Source organism: Pan paniscus, chromosome 10, assembly GCF_029289425.2.
Source record: "Pan paniscus chromosome 10, NHGRI_mPanPan1-v2.0_pri, whole genome shotgun sequence".
Taxonomy (NCBI): Eukaryota; Metazoa; Chordata; class Mammalia; order Primates; family Hominidae; genus Pan; species Pan paniscus.
The window spans coordinates 84078068-84099978 of NC_073259.2; the positions used below are offsets into that span (position 1 = coordinate 84078068).

The 21911-nt window shown below is 36.4% G+C and overlaps 1 protein-coding gene and 1 pseudogene across 9 annotated transcripts in view; one reads left to right on the forward strand and one right to left on the reverse strand.

Moving 5' to 3' along the window:
* NAP1L1 (nucleosome assembly protein 1 like 1) overlaps positions 1-21911 on the reverse strand; it is a 38509-nt gene that overhangs the window by 10691 nt on the left and 5907 nt on the right. For 4 of the 9 annotated variants that reach the window (XM_034936252.3, XM_034936251.3, XM_055095921.2 and 1 more), the window contains exons 2-7: positions 17254-17290; positions 11963-12048; positions 10435-10537; positions 3245-3386; positions 2905-2985; positions 859-891 (exon numbers count right to left, since the gene is read on the reverse strand). In XM_034936252.3, the coding sequence (XP_034792143.1) occupies positions 859-891; positions 2905-2985; positions 3245-3386; positions 10435-10537; positions 11963-12048; positions 17254-17270 (462 nt within the window). In that variant the 5' untranslated portion in view covers positions 17271-17290. The remainder of the gene's footprint in view (positions 1-858; positions 892-2904; positions 2986-3244; positions 3387-10434; positions 10538-11962; positions 12049-17253; positions 17291-21911) is intronic. The other 5 variants (XM_063593173.1, XM_008958359.5, XM_034936254.3 and 2 more) reach the window with 3 other exon arrangements.
* LOC134728448 (density-regulated protein-like) lies at positions 653-2866 on the forward strand (annotated as a pseudogene).

The following is a 21911-nucleotide window of genomic DNA, read 5'->3' on the forward strand; positions in this document are numbered from 1 at the left end:
GCCTGTTATCCAGTTACTGGGAGAAGGAGGCAGAAGAATTGCTTGAACCCAGGAGGTGGAGGTTGCAATGAGCCGAGACTGCACTCCAGCCTGGGCAACAGAGACTCAAAAAAACTATAAAAATAGTCTGGGCACAGTGGCTCAGTGGTTCAAGCCCATAATCCCAACAGTTTGGGAGGCTGAGGTGCGAAGATTGCTTGAAGCCAGGAGTCTAAGACCAGCCTAGGCAAGAAGACTCTGCCTCTACAAAAAAAAGTAGATTAAGCTGGGCATAGTAGCTTCAGATAGTCCTAGCAACTTGGGAGGCTGAGGTGGGAGAATAGCTTGGGCCCAGGAATGAGCTGCAGTGAGCCAAGATCATGCCAGTGTACTCCAGCCTGGGCAACACAGCAAGTCCCTGTCTCTTAAACAAAAAAACTATAAAATGTAAGGAAATAATGACTTTTTGAGTACAGATGGTGGTGCCAGGTTGAATAACAGTTCATCTGCATTATCATTCTTACAAAAAGGAAAAATATTTCCTAGGTATAAAAATACAACTGATGCTCTAGGGAGGCCCTGGCCGGGGAAACGAGTTGCATTTGTCGGCTCAGCTGGCAACAGTGGCGGGAGCAGAGCTGGCGGGGCCTGTGCAACTGCCTGGGTTTGTGAAATGGCTGCTGACGTTTCCGATTCCAATAGGGCTGACTGCAAAGGAGACCCAAGGAACAGAGCCAAGTTAGATGCTGATTACCTACTTTGAGTCCTTTATTGTGGAGTCTGTTCATTACCAATAGAGTACTGTGAATATATGCCTGATGTTGCTAAATGTAGACAATGATTAGAGAAGAATTTTCCAAATGAATATGCAAAACTTACTGTGGAAAATTCACCCAAACAAGAAGCTGGAATCTGTCAAGGTCAAGGAACAGCAGGGGAAGAAGAGGAGAAGAAAAAACAGAAGAGAGGTGGAAGGGGTCAAATAAAACAAAAAAACAAAGACGGTACCACAAAAGGTTACTATAGCCAAAATTCCCAGAGCAAAGAAGAAATATGCGACAAGGGTTGTGGCCTTGTAACTTTTGAAATTGATCTTAAATCACACAAAGATTTTTTGCTCAAAAATTCTCCTGTGGTGCCTCAGTAACAGAGGAGGATGAAATTATCATTCAAGGAGACTTTACAGATGACATAATTGAGGTCATTCAGGAAAAACAGACAGAAGTAGATGATGACAGCATCGAAGATCTTGGAGAAGAAGTGAATTTGAAAATTTGTCTGTAGTTAATGGCCTGAACTGACAGTAGATATGGCCAAAGGGAGAGAGGCCTTCATACATATATATATATATATTCTACAGTAAAACTGTAGACTGCCTTCGTTCTTGGCATTTTCCCTGTTCTGTACAAGGCTGCTTATTTTTTTATTGCCAAAGTCAAATAAACAGGAGAGACTGTCATGCTCATACATGAACAGAATTTAGTCAAATAAAAAATTTCGGTTATTTGGTACTTTTTTTTTTTTTTTGAGACGGAGTCTCACACTGTCGCCTGGGCTGGAGCGCAGTGGCGCGATCTCGGCTCACTGCGACCTCGACTTCCCGAGTTCAAGTGATTCTCCTGCCTCAGCCTCCCGAGTAGGTGGGATTAGAGGCACCCGCCTCCACACCCAGCTAATATTTTGTATTTTTAGTAGAGATGGGATTTCACCATGTTGGCCAGGCTGGTCTCGAACTCCTGACCTAGTGATTGGCCCACCTAGGCCTCCCAAAGTGCTGGGATTACAGGCATGAGCCACTGCGCCTGGCCTTTCTCTTTCTCTCTTTTTATTTTTTGAAAAACCCGGTAGACTTTGTGGTGACCTTTTTTGTTGATTATTTTACTGATCTAAAGCTGAGTGATTTTTAATAAGAATTTGAATTTGGCTTCCTCACCAATAATATGTCTCCTTGCTTCTTTGATGTGATAGTTTTGAGATGGGTGAGAATCTAATAGATCTGTGGTTGAATTTGCTTTGCTGTTATGAAGTCCACCCTATGGGCACAATAACATACTGTTGGTAGGAGTTGTTGGAGCTATTCTGGAGATTATTTGGTAAAGTATACTAAAAGCCTTAAAACCACGTATGTGCACTGTTTGAACCAGTAAGCCACTTCTTTGAAATTAGAAGACATTAGAAGAAACAATAAGCCTTGCAATAAAACTTATGGATGAAAGTATTCATCACAATATGATTTATAATAAAAAATTGCAAATGTTATAAGTGAACAATTGGAAAATGGTTAAGGAAGTGATGGTGCACTGTGTGGTATGTTTATGTTTAAAGATATGGTATGCGTATGTTTAAAGAATCATATTTTCTAAGATTATTTGGAAACATGTTTGGTAATGTCAAGTGGGGGCACCCCAGATACATTTTAGACATTTAATCATCATCGTTCTGAGAGGAAGGCCATTCAGAGATGCTAGAGGTTCTTATTCTGGATATAAATTACATAAGTAAAATTCTACTAACCAATTAAAAATAATGTACAACCATGTTCAATATACAGTCCTGGAAATAGCAATTGAAATATGTCTTTTCACAAGAGAAAATGACAGTTTTAATGCTCCATCAGATGAATTCGAACTTTAAGTCAGGTGCTGCAAATTGGAAATAAGACTTGTGGTGTTTTAAACTGCTGTGGACACTTAAGAAACTTAGAACCCATGAAACCGCTGCTTATCGCCATGCAAATTACAATCTTGAATGACTGTTTTTTAAAAATAAAGTAATAGAAAACCGTGTAATAAAGACGTAAAATTAAAAAATGAAAAAATACAACTGGTTATGTAATATTGTACTCCATCATTAAATGCTAACATTTCTGACAAGTCCTAAGATTTTATCATCTTAAAAACATACCAAAATAAAGTTGGTACTAACCGAAATCTCATCTTCTTCATCTGGTTTCCATTCACATTCTTCTTCCGTAGGTTCATAAATTGCATTAATAATTTCAAATCGCTAAAATGATTTAAAAAAAAAAGGCTGTATAAAAACACTGGCATCCAAGCTAAAACCAGTGGTTTCTCACTAAGAAGTCTTACAAATTTAACAAATGCATACCACAACTTTAACTGCTATTATTGATAGTTCCTCCAAGTGCTGCCTCTAATAACAATTTCAATGAGAGTTCTAAAGACTAACCTCTTCCAAGTCTGCTTATATTTCCAGAATTCGTCTTCTAGAATGTTAAATTAAACAAAGTAGGAGAAAGCATTACCTTATCAAATAGAGGCTGATAGAGAACAGCATACTTCCTTTCAAGATCATGAACTTCCTCATAGAATTTGGCTTCTATCTGTGCACATTTAACTTGCAGGTTTTTGAGAGCATTCACTCGTCTTTTAACTACCCTAGGCAGGCTGAAAGGTTAGAAATCAGTTATATAGCATTAGAGTAAAATGGAAGTCACACTTCTTTCGTCATACTGAAACTGAAGCATTGGAGTTAGTGAATGACAGGTTTTTTATCTGAAGCAAAAGGTAGATTCAAAGTAAATAAAAATCAAATAGATATAAATACATTGATCCACTGGCTATATTTCAAAAGTAGAAATGTAACTGGGTAAATTGATAAACAAAATGTAAATCATATTGTCAACCCTAAATCTTTACCCAAGTTAAGTGTTGGACTTGTCATTGCTGAAGTCATGGACAGACCATCTTAATTCTGAGAACAATGATTACTTGGATTTTTCTTTTACATATATCTCACCCATACAAGTTATTAGGAAAAAGGAGGGGAGCATAGGCATATCAGTAAAAAGGACAAGATTCCACACATCATTATTTTTTTAGTCTCCATATTTAATTAGGAATTAGTAATTACATTATTAAATACAAGTGTAACATACTATAAAGAGGAGACATGTATTTTTAAAATAACAGCTTTAGGGCCAGGTGCTATGGCTCACAACTGTAGTCCCAGCACCTTGGGAAGCCGAGGCAGGTGGATTCCTTTAGCCCAAAAGCTCAAGACCAGCCTGGGCAACATGACAAAACCCTGTCCTTACAAAAAATACAAAAATTAGCTGGGTGTGGTGGTGCATGCCTGTGGTCCCAGCCACTTGGAAGGCTAAGATGAGAGCATCACCTGAGCCTGGGATGTCGAGGCTGAATTGAGCAAGATTGCACCACCACTGCACTCCAGCCTGGCTGACAGAATGAGACCCTGTCTCAAAAATAAATAACAGCTTTGATGAGAAAAAATTCATACACCATACAATGAACTGTGAAGCACTATTTTGTTAAAATTTTATTTTAGGTTTAGGGGTGTATGTGAAGGTTTGCTATACAGATTATTTTATCACCCAAGTATTAAGCCCAGTACCCAATACTTAATTTTCTGCTCCTCTCCCTCCTCCCACACTCCACCCTCAAGTAACCCCAGTGTCTGTTGTTTCCTTCTTTGTGTTCATGAGTTCTCATCATTTAGCTCCTACTGGTAAGTAAGAATGTACGATATTTGGTTCTCTGTTCATGTGTTAGTTTGTTAAGGATAATAGCCTCTAGCTCCGTTCACGTTCCCACAAAAGACATGATCTCGTTCTTTGTATGGCTGCAAGTATTACGTGGTGTATACATTTTCTGTATCAGATCTGTCACTGATGGGCATTTAGGTTGATTCCATGTCTGCTAATGTGAACGGGGGCACTGATTTTTAAAAGGTTATACACACTAGGTTATGAGTCTCCTAAAGAATGATTAAACCTCTCTAACAATAAATGTTCACACTTAAAATTTAAATAACTTCAGGGAATCTGTGCAACAGATACAAAATCCAGGTTAAACTTTCCTGCCACAAACTTTTGTAAATCAAATAATTCACTTACTTAGCCACCAGTTTACTTAAGATTATTAGAAATAAAAAACAAACACTTGAAGATATCAACTTTCTATTTGTGTTAATTTTAAGTAAAAAGCACTATTCTGCCAAGGTAGTGAACTAGCATGGTCTTCTGGCTTTTCTTGCTCCCCCAAAAAGCTAATCCCAGAAACTTTAGAACAAGAATGAAGCAACTACTGAGGCACACACACACCATAAGCAATTTCAGGTAAGACTGGAGGTTGTGTTTAACTGTACAGGGTAACCAACAACTTAGGGAGGGAATGGCCACAGTAAGTAGCAGTGCGGACAAACTGGAAGATAGCAGTTCCGCAAGAAAGCTTTTTAAGTTCTGCTCCTGCCTTGCAACAATCGTTGTCTGTCATCTTCACCCTTCACAAGAGCCCAATACGAGGGTTGATGAAAGCTGCACGGTTCAAAGCCTTCAAACATGTATTCGATCCAATCTAGGAATGATGAATTGACAACCAAAGGAGACTAGTCCCCCACCCTACAAAGCACACCATAAAAATTGCCTGGACTGGCAGCAAACTTTCAGTCTAAGGCAACTAGTGCTCTACTACTTAGGCTCACCCTGCGCCCTTCTCCTTGTCACAGACCTTCATTTCTCCCCAAATATTCATTATTAGGGTAACTGGTATTGCCTAATGTGCTGGAGCTCAGAGAATAACTAGAAATTCAAGGGTACAATTTCTATGAAAGAGTGAATGAAATGATTATCATCTGAAGCAGCATAATTAGAGAATTTAAACAAGAATGTAAATATACTTAGAGATGAGGAAGATTGACATGCAACAAGACCAAGAAATCTACAACAGACTGAGAATGTTAAGTATGAAAAATACAATAACTAAAATAGGCAACAAATAAGAGAAACAGGATAGATTCGACTGAAGATAAAGTCCATGATGTTTTAAAGTTCTACCAGAAGGCAGCATGAAAGACAGATGGAAAATAGAAAAGCTCTGAGATATGGATGACAAAAGTAGCAATAGCTGACAGAGAAGGGGTACGATCTCTTCACATATGAGAATGATACATTTCTCAGCATTAAAGCAATATAAAAATCCTTACTCTGCTTCCTAGACATGTTAATGAGATTTATGAATATCACAGACAAAAGAAAATTCTAAAGGTGTCCAGTGAGAAAGAATAACCTACAAAGAAAAAGGAATCAGACTAACAACAGGCATTAAAAGAAACACTGAAATAAAGAAAAAAATAAATTGTAGTTTTTAAGAACTCTGAATTTACTATTTCATAGCCAAACTATTATTCAGATATAAAAGCAGGACAAAAATTATATCAGGTATACCAGGCTTCAGGTTTGCCACAGATACTCACTATATATTACTAAAAGCAACTTTTGAGGAAAATTTTTTAAAAATCCAGCAGATTCTATTTAAGGTATGGGTGTGGTCAAATATCTTGCCTTGAAGGGAAAAATAGAGGGCCAGAGAAAGCACATTTATGAACAATATAAATATTGGTAAATTTAAGAAATCAACAGGGGTAAATAAACTTAGATATTAGGTTATAAGCCACTACCATAGTAACAAAAATCAATGCCATTAACTTTGGAACCAGAAGGCGACTTGATCTATCCAATGGGAAGCAGAAAAGAAGGAAGAAAGACCCAAAGTAAAATAAATTAAAAAATAGAGAAAGATGGCAGCAATAAATCCAAAAACAATACAACTTCTAAGAAATGCAACTAATAATAAAGAAGCAAACATTGAGGCCGAGTGTGGTGGCTCATGCCTGTAATCCCAGCACTCTGGGGAGCCCAGGCAGGTGAATCGCTTTAACTCGGGAGTTCGAGACTAGCCCAGGCAACATGGCAAAACCCCATCTCTACAAAAATACAAAAATTAGCCAGGCATGGTTGTGCATGCCTACAGTCCCAGCTACTTGGGAGGCTGAGGCAGGAGAATCGCTTGAGCCGAAGGATGAGGCTGCAGTGAGCCGTCATTGTGCCATGGCACTCCAGCCTGGATGACAAAGCGAGACACTGTATCCAAAAAATAAAAGCAGCAAACACTGATACTAGAGGAAGACACAAAGATGAAAAGATGGAAAAAAAAAAGACATACTAGGTTAAAAGTTTAAAAAAAAAAAAAAAAAAAAAACAGAGGCTGGGGGTGATGGCTTATGCCTGTATTCCCAGCGCTTTGGAAGACCAAGGTGGGCCCAACAGTTCGAGACCAGTCTGGGCGACATAGGGAGACCCCCATCCCTACAAAAATAACAGCCAGGCATGATGATATGTACCTGTGGCTCCCAGCTACTTGAGAGGCTGAGGTGGGAGGATCACAGTGGGCCATGAGTGTGCCACTGTACTCCAGAGTGGATCACAGAGTGAGGACTTGTCATAAAAGCTGGGGGTTGTTATTGTAATATCAGACAAATAAAAATTATGACCCCCCCAAAAAACATTATAAAACACAAAGGAAGACACATATCAGTAAAATGAAACAAGAGAACAAGAAATGTTCATCACAAATATCATACACCTAATATGGCTTCAAAATATTTCAATCTACAAATGACAGAAAAAACTGTCAGGTCAAACAGACAACCAATAAGCAGAAATAAAGAGAAGCTGAACAATACAATAAGCTTGAGCTATTAATTTCAGCATACAGATCTTCACACTCAACATTTACAAAAGTAAGAGTATTAAGGCCATAAAAAACACAAATTAAAAAATAAAAATCAAATGAATTAAGCATTCAATTTAAAAAACTGGAAAGAGTAACATAGAGCAATCCTAAAAAAGAGATAACAGCAGCAGTAACAAAAGACAGTATAGAAAAGGAAAACCAAAAGCAAAATTAATATTCTAAAAACTTAATAAGATCAAGACAACCAGCAGAATTAAGATGCAAAATACAGAATATGAAAACCAGATTTTTAAAACTATTGTAAACTATGTACTAATCAATTTTAAACCTAAATATGTACATGTTTAAAATATAAAACTCCAAAACTGATGAGAGAACTTGAATAAATTGGTATGTTTAAAAAAAAAAAATTATCCAAAACTCCCCTGGACCTCTACTTCCCCAACTCCAAAGTCCCAAAGTAAATTTTTAGAAGAGTTCTACCCTAAGAACTGCTAATTGCTATCTTATACAAGTTGTTTCAGGAAACGGGAAAAATTTAAAAAGCTGCTCCATTCCTTAGGCAATTGAAATCTTGACTCCAAAAACCAGTTAAATATTACCACTTCCTGAAACTTTCTTTATGCACATACATACATGCATGCACACAACACAAGCTCATTTCACTAACAAGTAAGAACTGTAAAATTCAATTACTCAACAATGTAACAATAACACATCATGATTCAATTTACTACAGGAATGCAAGGCTAGTTTGATATCCAAAATAAGTATTTCCAAAACATGTATTTACTATTTACTTAATATATTGAAGGGAAAAGTTCAATAGAGCATCTTAATTGATACAGTTAAAAAAAAAACCAAAGGTCAGATTAAAAAACAGTAAACAGGCACTGAATTTAATGGAGATTTTATATTCATTCCCAGTATGAATAGAAATAAGACAAAGAATACTAACGTTTAACACAGTAGTGAAAGTCCTGGTAATGTTGTAAAGAAAAGTATGTGGTATAATGTAATGTGGAAGAACAGAGCTAAAACTGCCATTATTTGCAGATAAAATCTTGTGACTAGGGGGGCAAAACAGAACACATTACTACAATAAATTTAGCAAAGTTACTGGATACAAGAGCAACTTAAAAAAATAAAAAAACAGCAATCCTCTGTAAATCAAGAACAGCCAAACAGAAAATACAAAAAAGATGCTATTCACAACAGCCACACAAAATATACAGAAATTAACTTAACCAATAGACTCTATGAGGATAACTTTGAAACTAAAGACACAGAATGTGACCTGAATAATTAGAAGTATGTGGATGAGACAATATTAAAAGATATAATTCTGTAAATCTACAAATGCAATATAATTCCTATCAACGTTTTAAGGTTTGCTTGTTGACAACCCTGGTAAACTTAACTGTCAAAAATGTGGATGATTGGGGTAGAAGTATGAAAGGATGCAACCTGCCCTGCCAAACATTAAGACAACTATAAAGTCATAGTAATTAAGTGTGACAATGACAAGAGACAAAGACCAATAAAACATGAGTGCTGCTCAAAGACAAACACAGGTGTTTACAACTTGATATGCAATGAAGGTAGGTGGTACACCTAAATGGGGGAACAATGGATTGATTAGTGAATAGTGTTAAAAAAAAAAAAAAAAAAACTAGCTCATGTCACTGGAGGAGGACCCAAAATAAATAAATAAATAAATAAATAAACCTAGCTCAAAAAATGAGGCAGAAAAAAAAGGAACTGGAAGCCTACGTACAACTAATACAAAGGTAGACTCTAAAGGGATTTAAGACCTAAATGTAAAAGGTGAAACTATTCAATACGAAATGTAGCAGAAACCAGGAGGGACTTCTTAAAAAGTTTCAAAAGTACAAGCCCTAGGGCAAAATATTTTACTAAAATAAAACTTAACTGTTTACCAGAGGACTCCATGGATAAATTTGCAGAAATGACACATTATTTAGAATGTCTAAAAACTGACAAGGGAATAACATTTGGAATACAAAGACTTTTGCAAAGCATTAAAAAAAAGTTGCAATCCCAACAAGAAAGTGGAAAAAGGGTACCAATGGGCAACGAAAAAGGTTCAAGCATTATGAAGAAAAGCTAAAAACTCATTAGAAATCATAAAATACAAATAAGACAAAATGAGTCCACACCTCTTAGACTGATTTAAAAATAAAAACAAAAACACTATGAAGCTGGATGGTGCCAATTGTTGGCAGACATGAAGATGAATCTATCTTCTTGCATTGAGTACAGTATTTCTGGAAATCATGCTAGAAGTTTAATACTTAAAGGCTTCCATACTCTATGTAGGTGGCAATCCCACTGCTGAGCACACATCTCAAAGAAATTCTCACACAGTTCCTTTACAGGACATGTACAAAGATGTCTATAACAATAGAATTTGTGTTGATAAATAAGTCCATCATAGGAAAAGCAGATAATAAAACACAGCGAACACATACCACAGAGAACTAGGCAACATTTAGAAGCTACTAACTATAATTAACATATAGACAGTAACTGAATGGATCTTAAAATCACAAAAAAGTTTTTTAAATGTGTAAGCTGAGTAAGATATTCATGCTATTAATAATGATTTATGTCATCAGTGAAATAAGAAATCTGTATTTCTTCTAATTCTGTGCATTTCTAACATACCTCTAAACAAATCTCTGAAATGCTCAAGATCCGTATACTTCCTATAAACTTGAACCAAAATAAATAAACTTTAAAAGACCAATGCAAACAGGTGGTACTAAGCACAATTTTAAACTTCCAATAATCCTATACTGGATACTAACAGACAATAGGTTTCCACTATTGCATATCTAAATCCTAGATGGTCTTAAAAATAGATACGCCTGCAACGTTGATTATAAAAAGATAAATAAGGACTATGGAAAAGTTGTACCTTTCAATGTATCCTGTTGGTGTTTCTACCAGACCATCAAGTCTTTCTTGAAGGGCTGCAAGAATCTGAGGATTTTGCATCATCTGAACAGTTAGCTGACGTGCTTTAAAAAAAAAAGGGCATCGAAAGAAGGATTTTATGAAAATGTATTATGCTTTTTTAATAGGACAATCCAATCTCATGAAGTTTTCCTAACTGGCCCATAAATTGCTGGTATATCTAATGAGTAGAGACGGGCAGGGAAAGCTAAAGAGAATACACTATAGGAAAACCCAATGTTCAGGAATAATTGAGATTCCTAATCTAACTCTAGTCAAGACAGTTCTCAAGGCCACTGCCACAACTATATGAACAATATCCTTTCTCTTCCTGGTATCCTGTGTTTCACCCACCTTGCATTTTAGGAAGCTCAAAGCTTCGTTCAGATGCCTATCTATGACTCTTGACAGTCCTCTGAATGCAGACAACACATATCAGAAAACTGCAAATATACTGACAGTTTTAGGCCCAGGAGAAAGGTGAAGTGAGTGATCTGAATGTTTATGTTTGATGCTTGTGTAATGTATTTCTATGTGTATGAATAAAGTTAATAAAGTTAATAGTTGGGACAGTCAAAGACTGTAACTAAAGCCAAACAAAATGTGGTTTTCAATGGCTTTTTAAAAACATACTCAATCCAAATATGCACTAGACTTATACAAAACAAATTACAGTACTAACCTTCTCTTCATCATCAATACAGTTATTACACAAAGTGCCATAAACTTAATTTTCCCAATTACTTTTTTGAGGTCAATTTACTTCTGATAATAATTCAATTACTGGATGATGTACACACAGCCAGGATAACCAATACAGATTTTTAAATATCAACATTGGTCACTGAGGATACAGTTCTGTATCTGTTAAGAAAATGTTACTAAACAAAAGCTGAAGCTATTAATACAAGTTCTGAAGTCTTTTCACAATTAACTTCCATCCGGCTTAAAAATGAAAAGCTGAGTCATCTGGTACCTTAATATTCTTGGCCCAGATCTACAAGACATACCCTAAGCAGTACAATCCCCCACCACCACTCCTTTTAAAAAGTATCTGCTAAAATAAATTGTGAATATTACCTACATTTAATAAATGGCTCTTCTGCTTGAAGGAGTGGATTTTTAAAAAGACACACACTACATGTTCTCCATATATTAAACACTAAACATACTGTTATAAGCACCACGTCACAACCTGTAACATTTCTAAATTCAGACAGAACTCATGGGCAGCTGTTTGACATAAGTACACCAAGTCACTCCAACAGTGTAGGATGCAAACAATGACTTCTAATTGAGTTGCTGTATCTATACCTACCCGCCCCTTACACACACACACACACACACACACACACACACACTAGAAGTATGGACCAGTAGATAAATGGGACAATGAGCAAGGGTCCAAAAAAATAGACTGGTACTTATAACTACCCTCTAGTAGACATGTGCCAGCAATCACTGGCTCCTGAAGTAATTTAAAGTAATACCTTTGAGTTTTGTTTCTTCACCAGTTTCCTCTTCTTCTACTTCTTCAACATCATCCAAATCTTGATCAAGTTCAGACTGTTCTTTGCTATAATATCATAGTATCACACCAAGGTTCAAATGTACCAATTACCAAAAAAAAGTTACAGAAAAACTTAAAATTCATTTTCAAAATTAGTATCTCTTTCAAAGACATGAAATAGGAAATTCAAAAGGTAATTCCGTTTTCTAACTTCATATGTAAACAAGTACACACTGGAAGTGCTTACACTTTCATTAAAAGCATCTGGTCAAATGTAAAGTTTACACTTTTGAAGCTTTATAAAATTGGTTTTGCAGGTTTTTGGGGAATGTGATGTCAACAAGTACGTGCATTCAACCGAATATCTACTGATTTTACTTTTCCTTCTTAGTAACAACATTCTCATTTTATATGAGATGGCAACACACCAAGCTAAAAGTCTACATTTCCTAGCCTACCTTTAGCTACACTATTTTGACAGCAAGATAAAAAAGCAGAAATGCTGTATTTCTTTGAGGAAGTATCCTTAACAGGATGGTAGATAGCTGGGAAGCCTTTATCTTAATCCCTCTCCCCCTCCCACTTAGAATATGAATGTGATGGCTCAAGCTCCAGCAGCCACACTGGACCAGGAGGCATCCTAGAGAATGAAAGCCACCAGCTAAAGAAAAAGGAGTTAGGAAAACAGAAGAGTCCTGGATCCCTTATGGCTGTGGAGCAACAATACTAGCCTATACTATCTTTGGAGTTTCCTTTTCTTTACTTCATAGTGGAGGTGAGAAAGAATAAAGTGAAGACTTCTGAGTCTAGCTCTTGTTTAGAACAAAGCCAAGATGATAGCACCATTCAAAGAGAAGGTTAAAAAGTAATAAGATAGCATCCTTCCCATTTCATCTTAAAAAAAAAAAATCACCAAAAATCTAATTCTTGAACATCTAGCATTAGAAAGGAAAATAAGGATTCCTAAGTCAATGTAAAACATCATTGTATAATTCCTGTGTAAATTTTTTATTTTAACATTTGGATTAGAAATGTAGTTGCTTTTGTGTCTAAACAGCATTTGAAAAATTAATTTTCCATAGGGACAAATAATGACTTAATTTTCATACAAGTACAGAAAAAAATCAACTGTACTCTGCCAGCATAATTCAGTCTTCAGAAATGATACATACAATTTCTGAAAGCTTTTTTTTTTTTTGGGGGGGGGAGACAGTGTCTTGCTCTGTCACCCAGGCTGCCTGGAGTGCAATGGCACAATCTCAGCTCACTGCAACCTCTGCCCCCCAAGCTCAAGCAATTCTCGTGCCTCAGCCTCCTGAATAGCTGGGACTACAGGAGTGCGCCACTGCACCTGGCTAATTTTTGTATTTTTAGTAGAGACAGGCTGGGCTGGTCTCAAACTCCTGGCCTCAGGTGATCCTCCCACGTCCGCCTTCCAAAATCCTGGGATTACAGGCATAAGCCACCACGCCCAGCCTATTTCTGGAAGAACTTTGATTTAGTATAAACTTTAAGTGTTTGATAAGTGTACACACTTAAGGGTCACTGGTTACAGATAACTGGAGCATCTCCTCCTCTCGTGTCTTTAATCAATTGAACATCTATATCCAAAGGCTTTAAAACAGCTGTCCACAAACTATGCCCATGTGGCCAAATCCAGCCCACCCTATTATTGTAAATAAAATTTTATTGGAACACAGATGCACTACATTTATGTATTGTCTGCTTTCACACTATATCAGCAGAGTTGAGTACAGTCATCCCTGAGTCTATGGTGGACTGGTTCCAGGAAACCTCCCTACCAAAATCCTGGGATGTTCAAGTCCCTTATATAAAATGGCATAGTAATTACAACTAACCTATGCACATCCTCCTGCATACTTTAAATCACCTCTAGATTACTTATAATAATACTATATACCATGTAAACGTTATGTAAATAGTTGTATTATGCTGGGCCAGACAAAGTGGCTCATGCCTACAATCCCAACATTCTGGAAGCCAAGGCAAGAGGATCACTGGAGGCCAGGAGTTCAAAACCAGCCTGATCAACACAGTAAGAATTCTCTATTAAAAATAAAACAAACAAACAATAGTTGTTATGTTCTATTGCTTATTTGTATTTATTATTGTGCTGTTATATTTTATTGTTTTTTACCCTAATATTTTCCATCTGCAGTTGGTTTAATTCATAGATGCAAACTCATGGATGCTGAATCCACAGACACAGAGGGCCAACTGCAGTTAGAGAATCATATGTGGCCCAAAATGCTGAAAATGTTTACCACCAAGCCTTTTACAGAGAAAGGTTTACTGACTCTGGTTTTCAAGCACAAGAATCCCCTCTGACTTCCACCCTCCCAGGGCTAACAGGCATCCAAAATTAAATAATAAGGAAGGGGGAAATCAAGCTGTCACAACCAATTTACTCTTTTTAAAGTTTAAAATGAGAGTTGCAAAGTTAAGATGGCAGATGCCACAAACTCATCTGATCTTAATCCTTCTGAAATCTCCACTAAAATTATGATAAAGGGTTTTTTTGTTTTGTTTTGTTTTGTTAGCAGGCTAACACTGAAATCAAAGAAAACAAGGGCAGCAACATTTTGGAAGCTGGAAACCAGACAAGTGATAATTTCATTGAGAGAACTGAAATCTAAGATTAGCAGTGGGGAAAGCTGAGAAGCAGCCCAATCAGTCTTCAAAAGGATAAGAACTGGTAGTACCAGGTACATTTCTAGAACTAGGGCAAGGGGTGGGACAGGAGAGAAGGTCGCTAAAACAAGAAAGTAAAAACTGATAAGCAGTTAAATCATTAGATCTTCTCTACACTAGCAGAAATATTCAGTTTCCTCTCAGGAAAGGGTAAAATTCAGAACTTGGACTGGAAGACAACAGACACAGTCAACAGTATCAAAGATATAGGACTATGTACACATTAGAATGCTAAATGTAGAGCCTCCTCTACATTTAAAGGAACACCAGAAGCCAGATCTTTACCCAGACACTGTTCAATGATGAATCTGACTAGCCCAGAAAAAAAAAAAATGACCATTCTAACACTGGGGTTTCTAACAAATGCCCACTCTGGTGACCCTACACTGAAATCCCAAATTAACAAGCCTCCCCACTCCAACGCTCAAATTTTCCAATCAATTTTCTTTTTTAAACATGTCTGAATTGTCCCTACACCCCACCCAATCCAATCTTAATGAGCAGCCAACCAAGTATTGATTTATATTTGAGGAAAGCATCCTAGATTGAGACCAAAACAAATGAGGGAAAGAAAATGTAAGAGCAAATGGACTATAAAGATGGAAGAAACATCCAGAGAAAAGACATTATCATCAATGAAACAAGAAGAGGATGCTATTTAAAAAAAAAACAAAAAAAAAAAACAGGAAGAACGAAGCAGGTCTTGGAAACTAAAACAACAGAAATTTTAAAACTCAACACAAGCTGAAAGTCTTCAATTCTGTCCAGAAAGAAGAGCAAAGAGACAGAGATGGAAAACAGGACAAAGATCATGAGAGCAATCCAACACACAACATCTAATAGTAGCTCCAGAAAGAGAAAACAAATGAGGCAATCACAAAGTTCAATCAAGAATATCCCTGAACTAAAAGCCACTGAATTGCTGCACTGAAAGGGTCCACCACTGAATATGTAACACTAAGAGAAAAAAATAATAATGTGAAAATTTCAGAACTCTGAAGCCAGAGTAGCTTCCAGAAATGTATATATAGTGTAAATGTACATATTTCTTAATTATCACACACAAATGGTTAGTTACAATGACTCTGAACTTCAACACAGCGACACTGGAAGCAAGGTGACAATGGAGCAATGCCTTCAAAATTCTGAAGAAAAATGATCCCATCTTACTATCCTACACCCAAACTATCCGGCATAAAGGTAGAATAGTCGTTTTCAGTCATGACATGTCTTAAAATAATTTAGCTCCCTTGTACTCTTCCAAGAAGGTATAACAAACCGAGAAAGCAATGTGAGATATGGCAAACAACAAACCCAAGAGGAGAAACAAGGTGAAACCTCAGGAAGATAGTAAAATAGATCCAATGACAGCCATGTCACCAAGGTTAAGCAATCCAAATTAGAGGTGTGACACAGGAGACAATCACTTTGGGAACCATTATTATTAAAAATGCCGTTTCCACTCTTCTGGTTTTTTTTAATGCTGAAGACAGAATGCATAAGTCACTCATCTGTTTTTTTTTAATGCTGAAGGTAAAATGCGTAAGAGTGGCCCAAATTCTTATTTGTACTTCTATGTGTTGATCTTGTACTGAAGTTTCCAGCCCTCCCACTATCATTCGCTGATGCCTACAACAGCTATGGAAAATAATTTAGCATCCCCTCACTCCCAAGTGCTCTATTTTAACACGGGCTACTGTAAAATTACACGCAACAAACACTGTGTACCTCATCCCATTCTTCCTGACCCTGTTTCTATAAAACATCCATCCACATTAGAATCCTGCCACATGCCAACTTGATTAAACCTATACTTCCCAGGACACATGACCTTGCCCAATACTTCTCCACAATAAGTCTTTATAAAGCCTCAGGAAACTTGAGGCCAGACTATGACCCAGATAGTCTTTCTTCCTTGTTATCCTATCTTATAGCCTTCAATTAACAGTGGCAAAGTGGCAATGTTGCTTTACATAGCTAACTTTGTGATCACTATTCAGATTTTCAAAATTAAACACTGATTATTTATAGGTGGTAAAGCTCTGAAGGAAAGCAAAGAAAGGAATTAGCAAAAGCCAGGATAGCACTTATATGTCTGCAAGGGAAAGGTGCAATTGAGAAGGGGCACACAAGGCTTCTGATAGTAATGTTCTATTTTTAACTTGTCTGAATATTCCTTAAGCTCTATATATAAATACATTTTATAGACATTTTGGGTGTTTGGTACATTACAATGCAAGCAGTAAATCTTTGGGAAATATATACAATAAAAATGAATTCTCCAAGTATTTATAATCCATTATCATGCTCAGCACTTTCTTAAAAATAGTGACAAATGGTTTAGTATACATGATGGTTTCGAATATATGATCATAAATATGCTAATGATCATATATTCTATATTTTACCTTGAATACACTGCACTAGACTTTTGTAAAAGTAGGTACTAAGCATTAGTAACTACATTTTCATAATATATAATTCATACTACTTGCTGTTAAGAACAGAGTACAAAGTGATGCCAAATCTCTGAAAAAGAACCAACTCTCTGCCACTTACTTGTCAATGTCTGCCATGTTGTAAGAACTCCAAATATCTATGGAGAGAAACATCAATGTTAAAAAAAAGTATATGATTAAAAAAAAAATAAGAAACCAAAACCCTTTAAATCAATACCATGCTGAGAACTATCCCAAGAAATGTCTATTTCCTTTAAAATACTATCAGTGTTAAGAAGAAAAAACTCATGGAACATGCAAATTCTTCCTTACTAGTACCAAAAATAATTTTTCAGAGGATATTACTTAAAACAAAAAAGTTACCACTAAGCTTTTAGAATCTGTTGTATAAAGACTATGATAATAGCACCATTGGTTAAAAACAAAACTAACATTTGCTAGAATCATAGGAAAGGAACAGTACAAAAGGATCTTCATTCAAATTCTTTCAACAATCAAGAAAGGTCAATTTCTGCTTAAATTTTTAGACTACTTAGCATCTTAAATCCATTTATCCATTTCGTATTTAGCAATATTCATTTTATGTAATTCATGTTTAAGAAAACCAAAATCTGATGCCTACTGTACTCACTATGCCCGCTGGATATCTTTTTAAAAGACTTAATCCCTGGATCAAATAGCCATTTAGACTATTTCAAAAGCTCTAGGTCCCAATCTTAATGTTAGGTAAGCCTTCCCTATCTCTCCAAATGTACATGTACCTCATGTTAGATAACTGACAACCACCAACCTCCAGCTTCCCCTAGATATGCTAGGGACATTGTCAAGACTTGTGGTTACCAGACCTGAGTAAGTTTACTGTTAAGACTGACCAGAGGATATCCTAAGTTCCTTCTCACTAGAAGATTAGTATGAACCTGGAGAATACTGCTTTTGGAAAAACAAATCTTAAAGCAGATGTGTTATATCCAGGCAGAAAAAATGGTAGAATGCCACAGGTAATCTACAGATTACCAAAAAAAACTAAACCAAGTTTAGATAGAATCCATGTTAAAATCAAGTTTATCTTAGCCAGGCACAGTGGCACGAGCCTGTAATCCCAGCTGCCCAAGAGCCTGTAATCCCAGCTGCCCAAGGACAGGAAGATCTTTTGAGCACAGGAGTTCAAGGCCTGCCTGGGAAATACAGCAAGACTCTGTCTCTAAAAAAATTATGAATAAATAGAATCAAGTTATCTGGTAAAAATTAAAATCTTAATACATATTTAATTCACAAAATCCTGCATGTGTTTACTTTCATAGCAACGTATTATGCCTATGAACAAAGAGTTAAAAATGGAAAACATCCTGATTTTAGCAGTTAAGTGCTAATATTTGGGGGAAACATTATTACTGACCTAGTATCTATCCTTTAGAGTAATTATAAAGAAAATTATTCTTCCTAATGTATCTAACTCTGTAAATATTTTGTATTTGTTATAAATAATTCCTAATAGTACTGATGAATTTTTCTAGTGATGCTGGGTAATGAGTCAGCATTTACAAAGTGTTTAGCAATTATGAATATTAATCAAAAATAAGAAAAATACTGAACTCTGACATCAAAGAAATCCAAGTAGGATTCCAGTTTGTCTACCACATCATCAATAACTTCCTTTTAATACAGGGAAACCTGTAGTGCACATGCATCCTTATTTCCGGCTAGTGTTCCCGTATCTTTTCTGGAGAGCAACCTGACAATAGGAATATCAAAAGCCTTAAACATGTCCATCTCAGCCAGGCACCATGGCTCACACCTGCAATCCCAGCACTTTGGGAGGCCGAAGCAGAAGGACTGCTTGAGGCCAGGAGTTCAAGACAAGCCTTGGCAACACAATGAGACACTGTCTCTTAAAAACATAAAAATTAAAAAAACAAAATATGTCCATCTCCAGATTTATTCACTTATGAGCTCTACCATGAAAAAATTATAAAGAATCTAATGCCTTTGCTTTCCATGTTCACCTAGAAGGTTCTTCCACAGCTCTGAACAAGTCCTGCACACCCTTTGGCTCTCATTTCAAAGTTTCACTCCCCAGAGATGCTTTCTCCAACCTGCACATTCCGATTAAGTAAGATTTCTTGGTTGTACACACACTCCTATAAAGCTTTCTTTTCTTTCCATCATAAGATGTCTCAGTCTGTAATTATAAATTAGTTTGACCTATGGTCTGTCTCTCCCAACTGACAAAATTCATGATTACAGGAATTAAATCTGATCTTGACAATCATAGCGTTGTCTTCTTCGGGGTAGCACACAAAGCTTATTATAAACTTAGTACTATAATGGAATATGCAAAAATGGAATGCTTTGCAGTCACGAATGAAACAGATCTGAGTTGATATGAAGGAACACCAAAGCAAGGTATAGGATGTATGCCGAAATCCCCTTTGGATATGGGAAAATATATATATATATATATATTTCTCCACATATATATATATCCACATATATATATATATCCACTCATATACGCACATACTTTAATACAAATAAACCCTTTCTGAAAACAAACACCAAAAACCTAACCAGAGTAACCTAATGAGAAAGAAGGGACTGGGGGTAATGAGAACTAATTTCCCATTCACCATTACAGTCATGTGTGGATTATATGTTCTGAGAAATGTGTCTCTGGGTGATTGTATTGTTGTTCAAACATCAGAGTATACTTACACAAACCTAGATGGTATAGCCTACTACGCACCTAGGCTATGATATAGACTATTGCTCCCAGGCCACACACCTATACAGCATGTAACTGTATTGAATACCATAGGCAACTTTAATATAATGGCTAAGTATTCATGTGGTGCATGACTGCATTTGGTTTTCCAACACACAGATTTATATAATAATTTCCAATACACAAATTTATTCTGAGATTTGCTAGGTTTAATATATAGTGTCTACTAAACTCAGCAATTGTCAAAAACAGAAACAAAACCTAAAACTTCCAAATTTAAATTTTTATAACATTTTAATGTGTTCACAGAATGGCTACACTGCTAACCTCAGTGTCCATTTGCAGCATTACATTTACAGTTTAAATTCTTAAAATGAAACTTTAGTAAAGAGGATCCAAGACAGAACATTTACAGAACATTAACAGGAGGCATTTACTCCTCCAGAGAAGGCTGCTCTAACCTGCCCATTCTGGCTACATTGTATTTCTTGGTTGTAAGATAGACCTAATTTTCTAGTCAGTTGTAGTCAGATCATTTGGGCTGACATCAACTTTGTAGCAATCTACAAACTAAGACAAACAACTTCTGGCTCTATTTCATCATCTATATAAAGCAGAAAAACATCTGAGGAAGTGGGACCCAAAAATCTGCATTCTAAACAGGAAACTCAGCTTCTGAGAGGTGGTTCTCAGGTAGACCACATTGAGAAACACAAGTTTAGGTTAATACCCGTATTAATTTTTTACTGCAGTTGACATTAAGTAAAATCAGTGAGAATCTTATTTGTTAAATTGCATTCCAAGATCTCTGTGAAAAACTTTCACTCCTGAAAGCGACAAACTAGATTATGCAGATCAATTCTACCAATGAAAAATATGGCCGGACGCAGTGGCTCACGCCTGTAATCCTAGCACTTTGAAAGTCCAAGGCAGGTGAATTGCCTGAGCTTAGGAGTTCGAGACCAGCCTGGACAAAATGGTGAAACCCAGTCTCTACTAAAATACAAAAAATTAGCCAGGCGTGGTTGCACACACCTGTAGTCCCAGCTACTCAGGAGGCTGAGGCAGGAGAATTGCTTGAACCCAGAGGAGGAGGCTGCAGTGAGCCGAGATCACACCGCTGCGCTCCAGCTTGGGTGAGAGCGAGACCCTGTCTCAAAAAAAAAAAAAAAAAAGAAAAGAAAAGAAAAAGAAAAAGAATTAAAAATACAGATGTTTTTTAACAAAAACATTTTGTTAAAAATCTTAAAAGCACTGAAATGCTAACAAGATAGTAAGGAATCACCAGCCCAAAACTGAGGGCAAAACAGGAAGCAGAAGGAAGGCACTTTTGTACTGAGGTCAACTGCCAATTATCAGCAACGTGAACTTTGGTTTTAACCAAAGTTAAAATTCTGGGCCTGTCCACGGTGGCTATCTTTATGGTAACCCTCCCAAATTAAGCAGGAACCCCAAAATGCTATATCCTCAAGAATAAATTCATTCTCCTGGACAAACAGCCCAAATTTACCTCATCTGTATTGCCCTCCAAACCCCAAGCTATGTACTTAAAATGATCTGTCCCTGGTATATTCAGACACCTGTATATCAAAATTAAATGGAAGCTTCCTTCTAGACCTTAAAAAATTCATACAAGTAATTTTCACAGCCAACAGGAGAAACAGAAAATATAACAGAAATCAATCCTACACAAAGACTTAAAAATTGTCAGACTATAAACAAATACAGACATAGTAAGCCTGGTTGTCTTTGATCTAACTTTGAAAACACACTGTCTGCAAGGAAGTCATCTATTAAAGGTGATATAACAAAATTTGGAAAACTAGAACTTCTAGAAATAAAACTAATGAATCAAACTAAATGGGCTGGCTTAAGAGTAAGATACACAGCTGAAGAGAGAATTAAGTGAGCTGAAATGAAGCCTAGAAGAAAACTCTGAAAATATGGCAGAGCCACAGAATCTAAAGGACTGAAAATACTGAAATGAAAAGACATGTTAAGATCCAATGAAGCCTAATGAAGACTTCATACAAGTT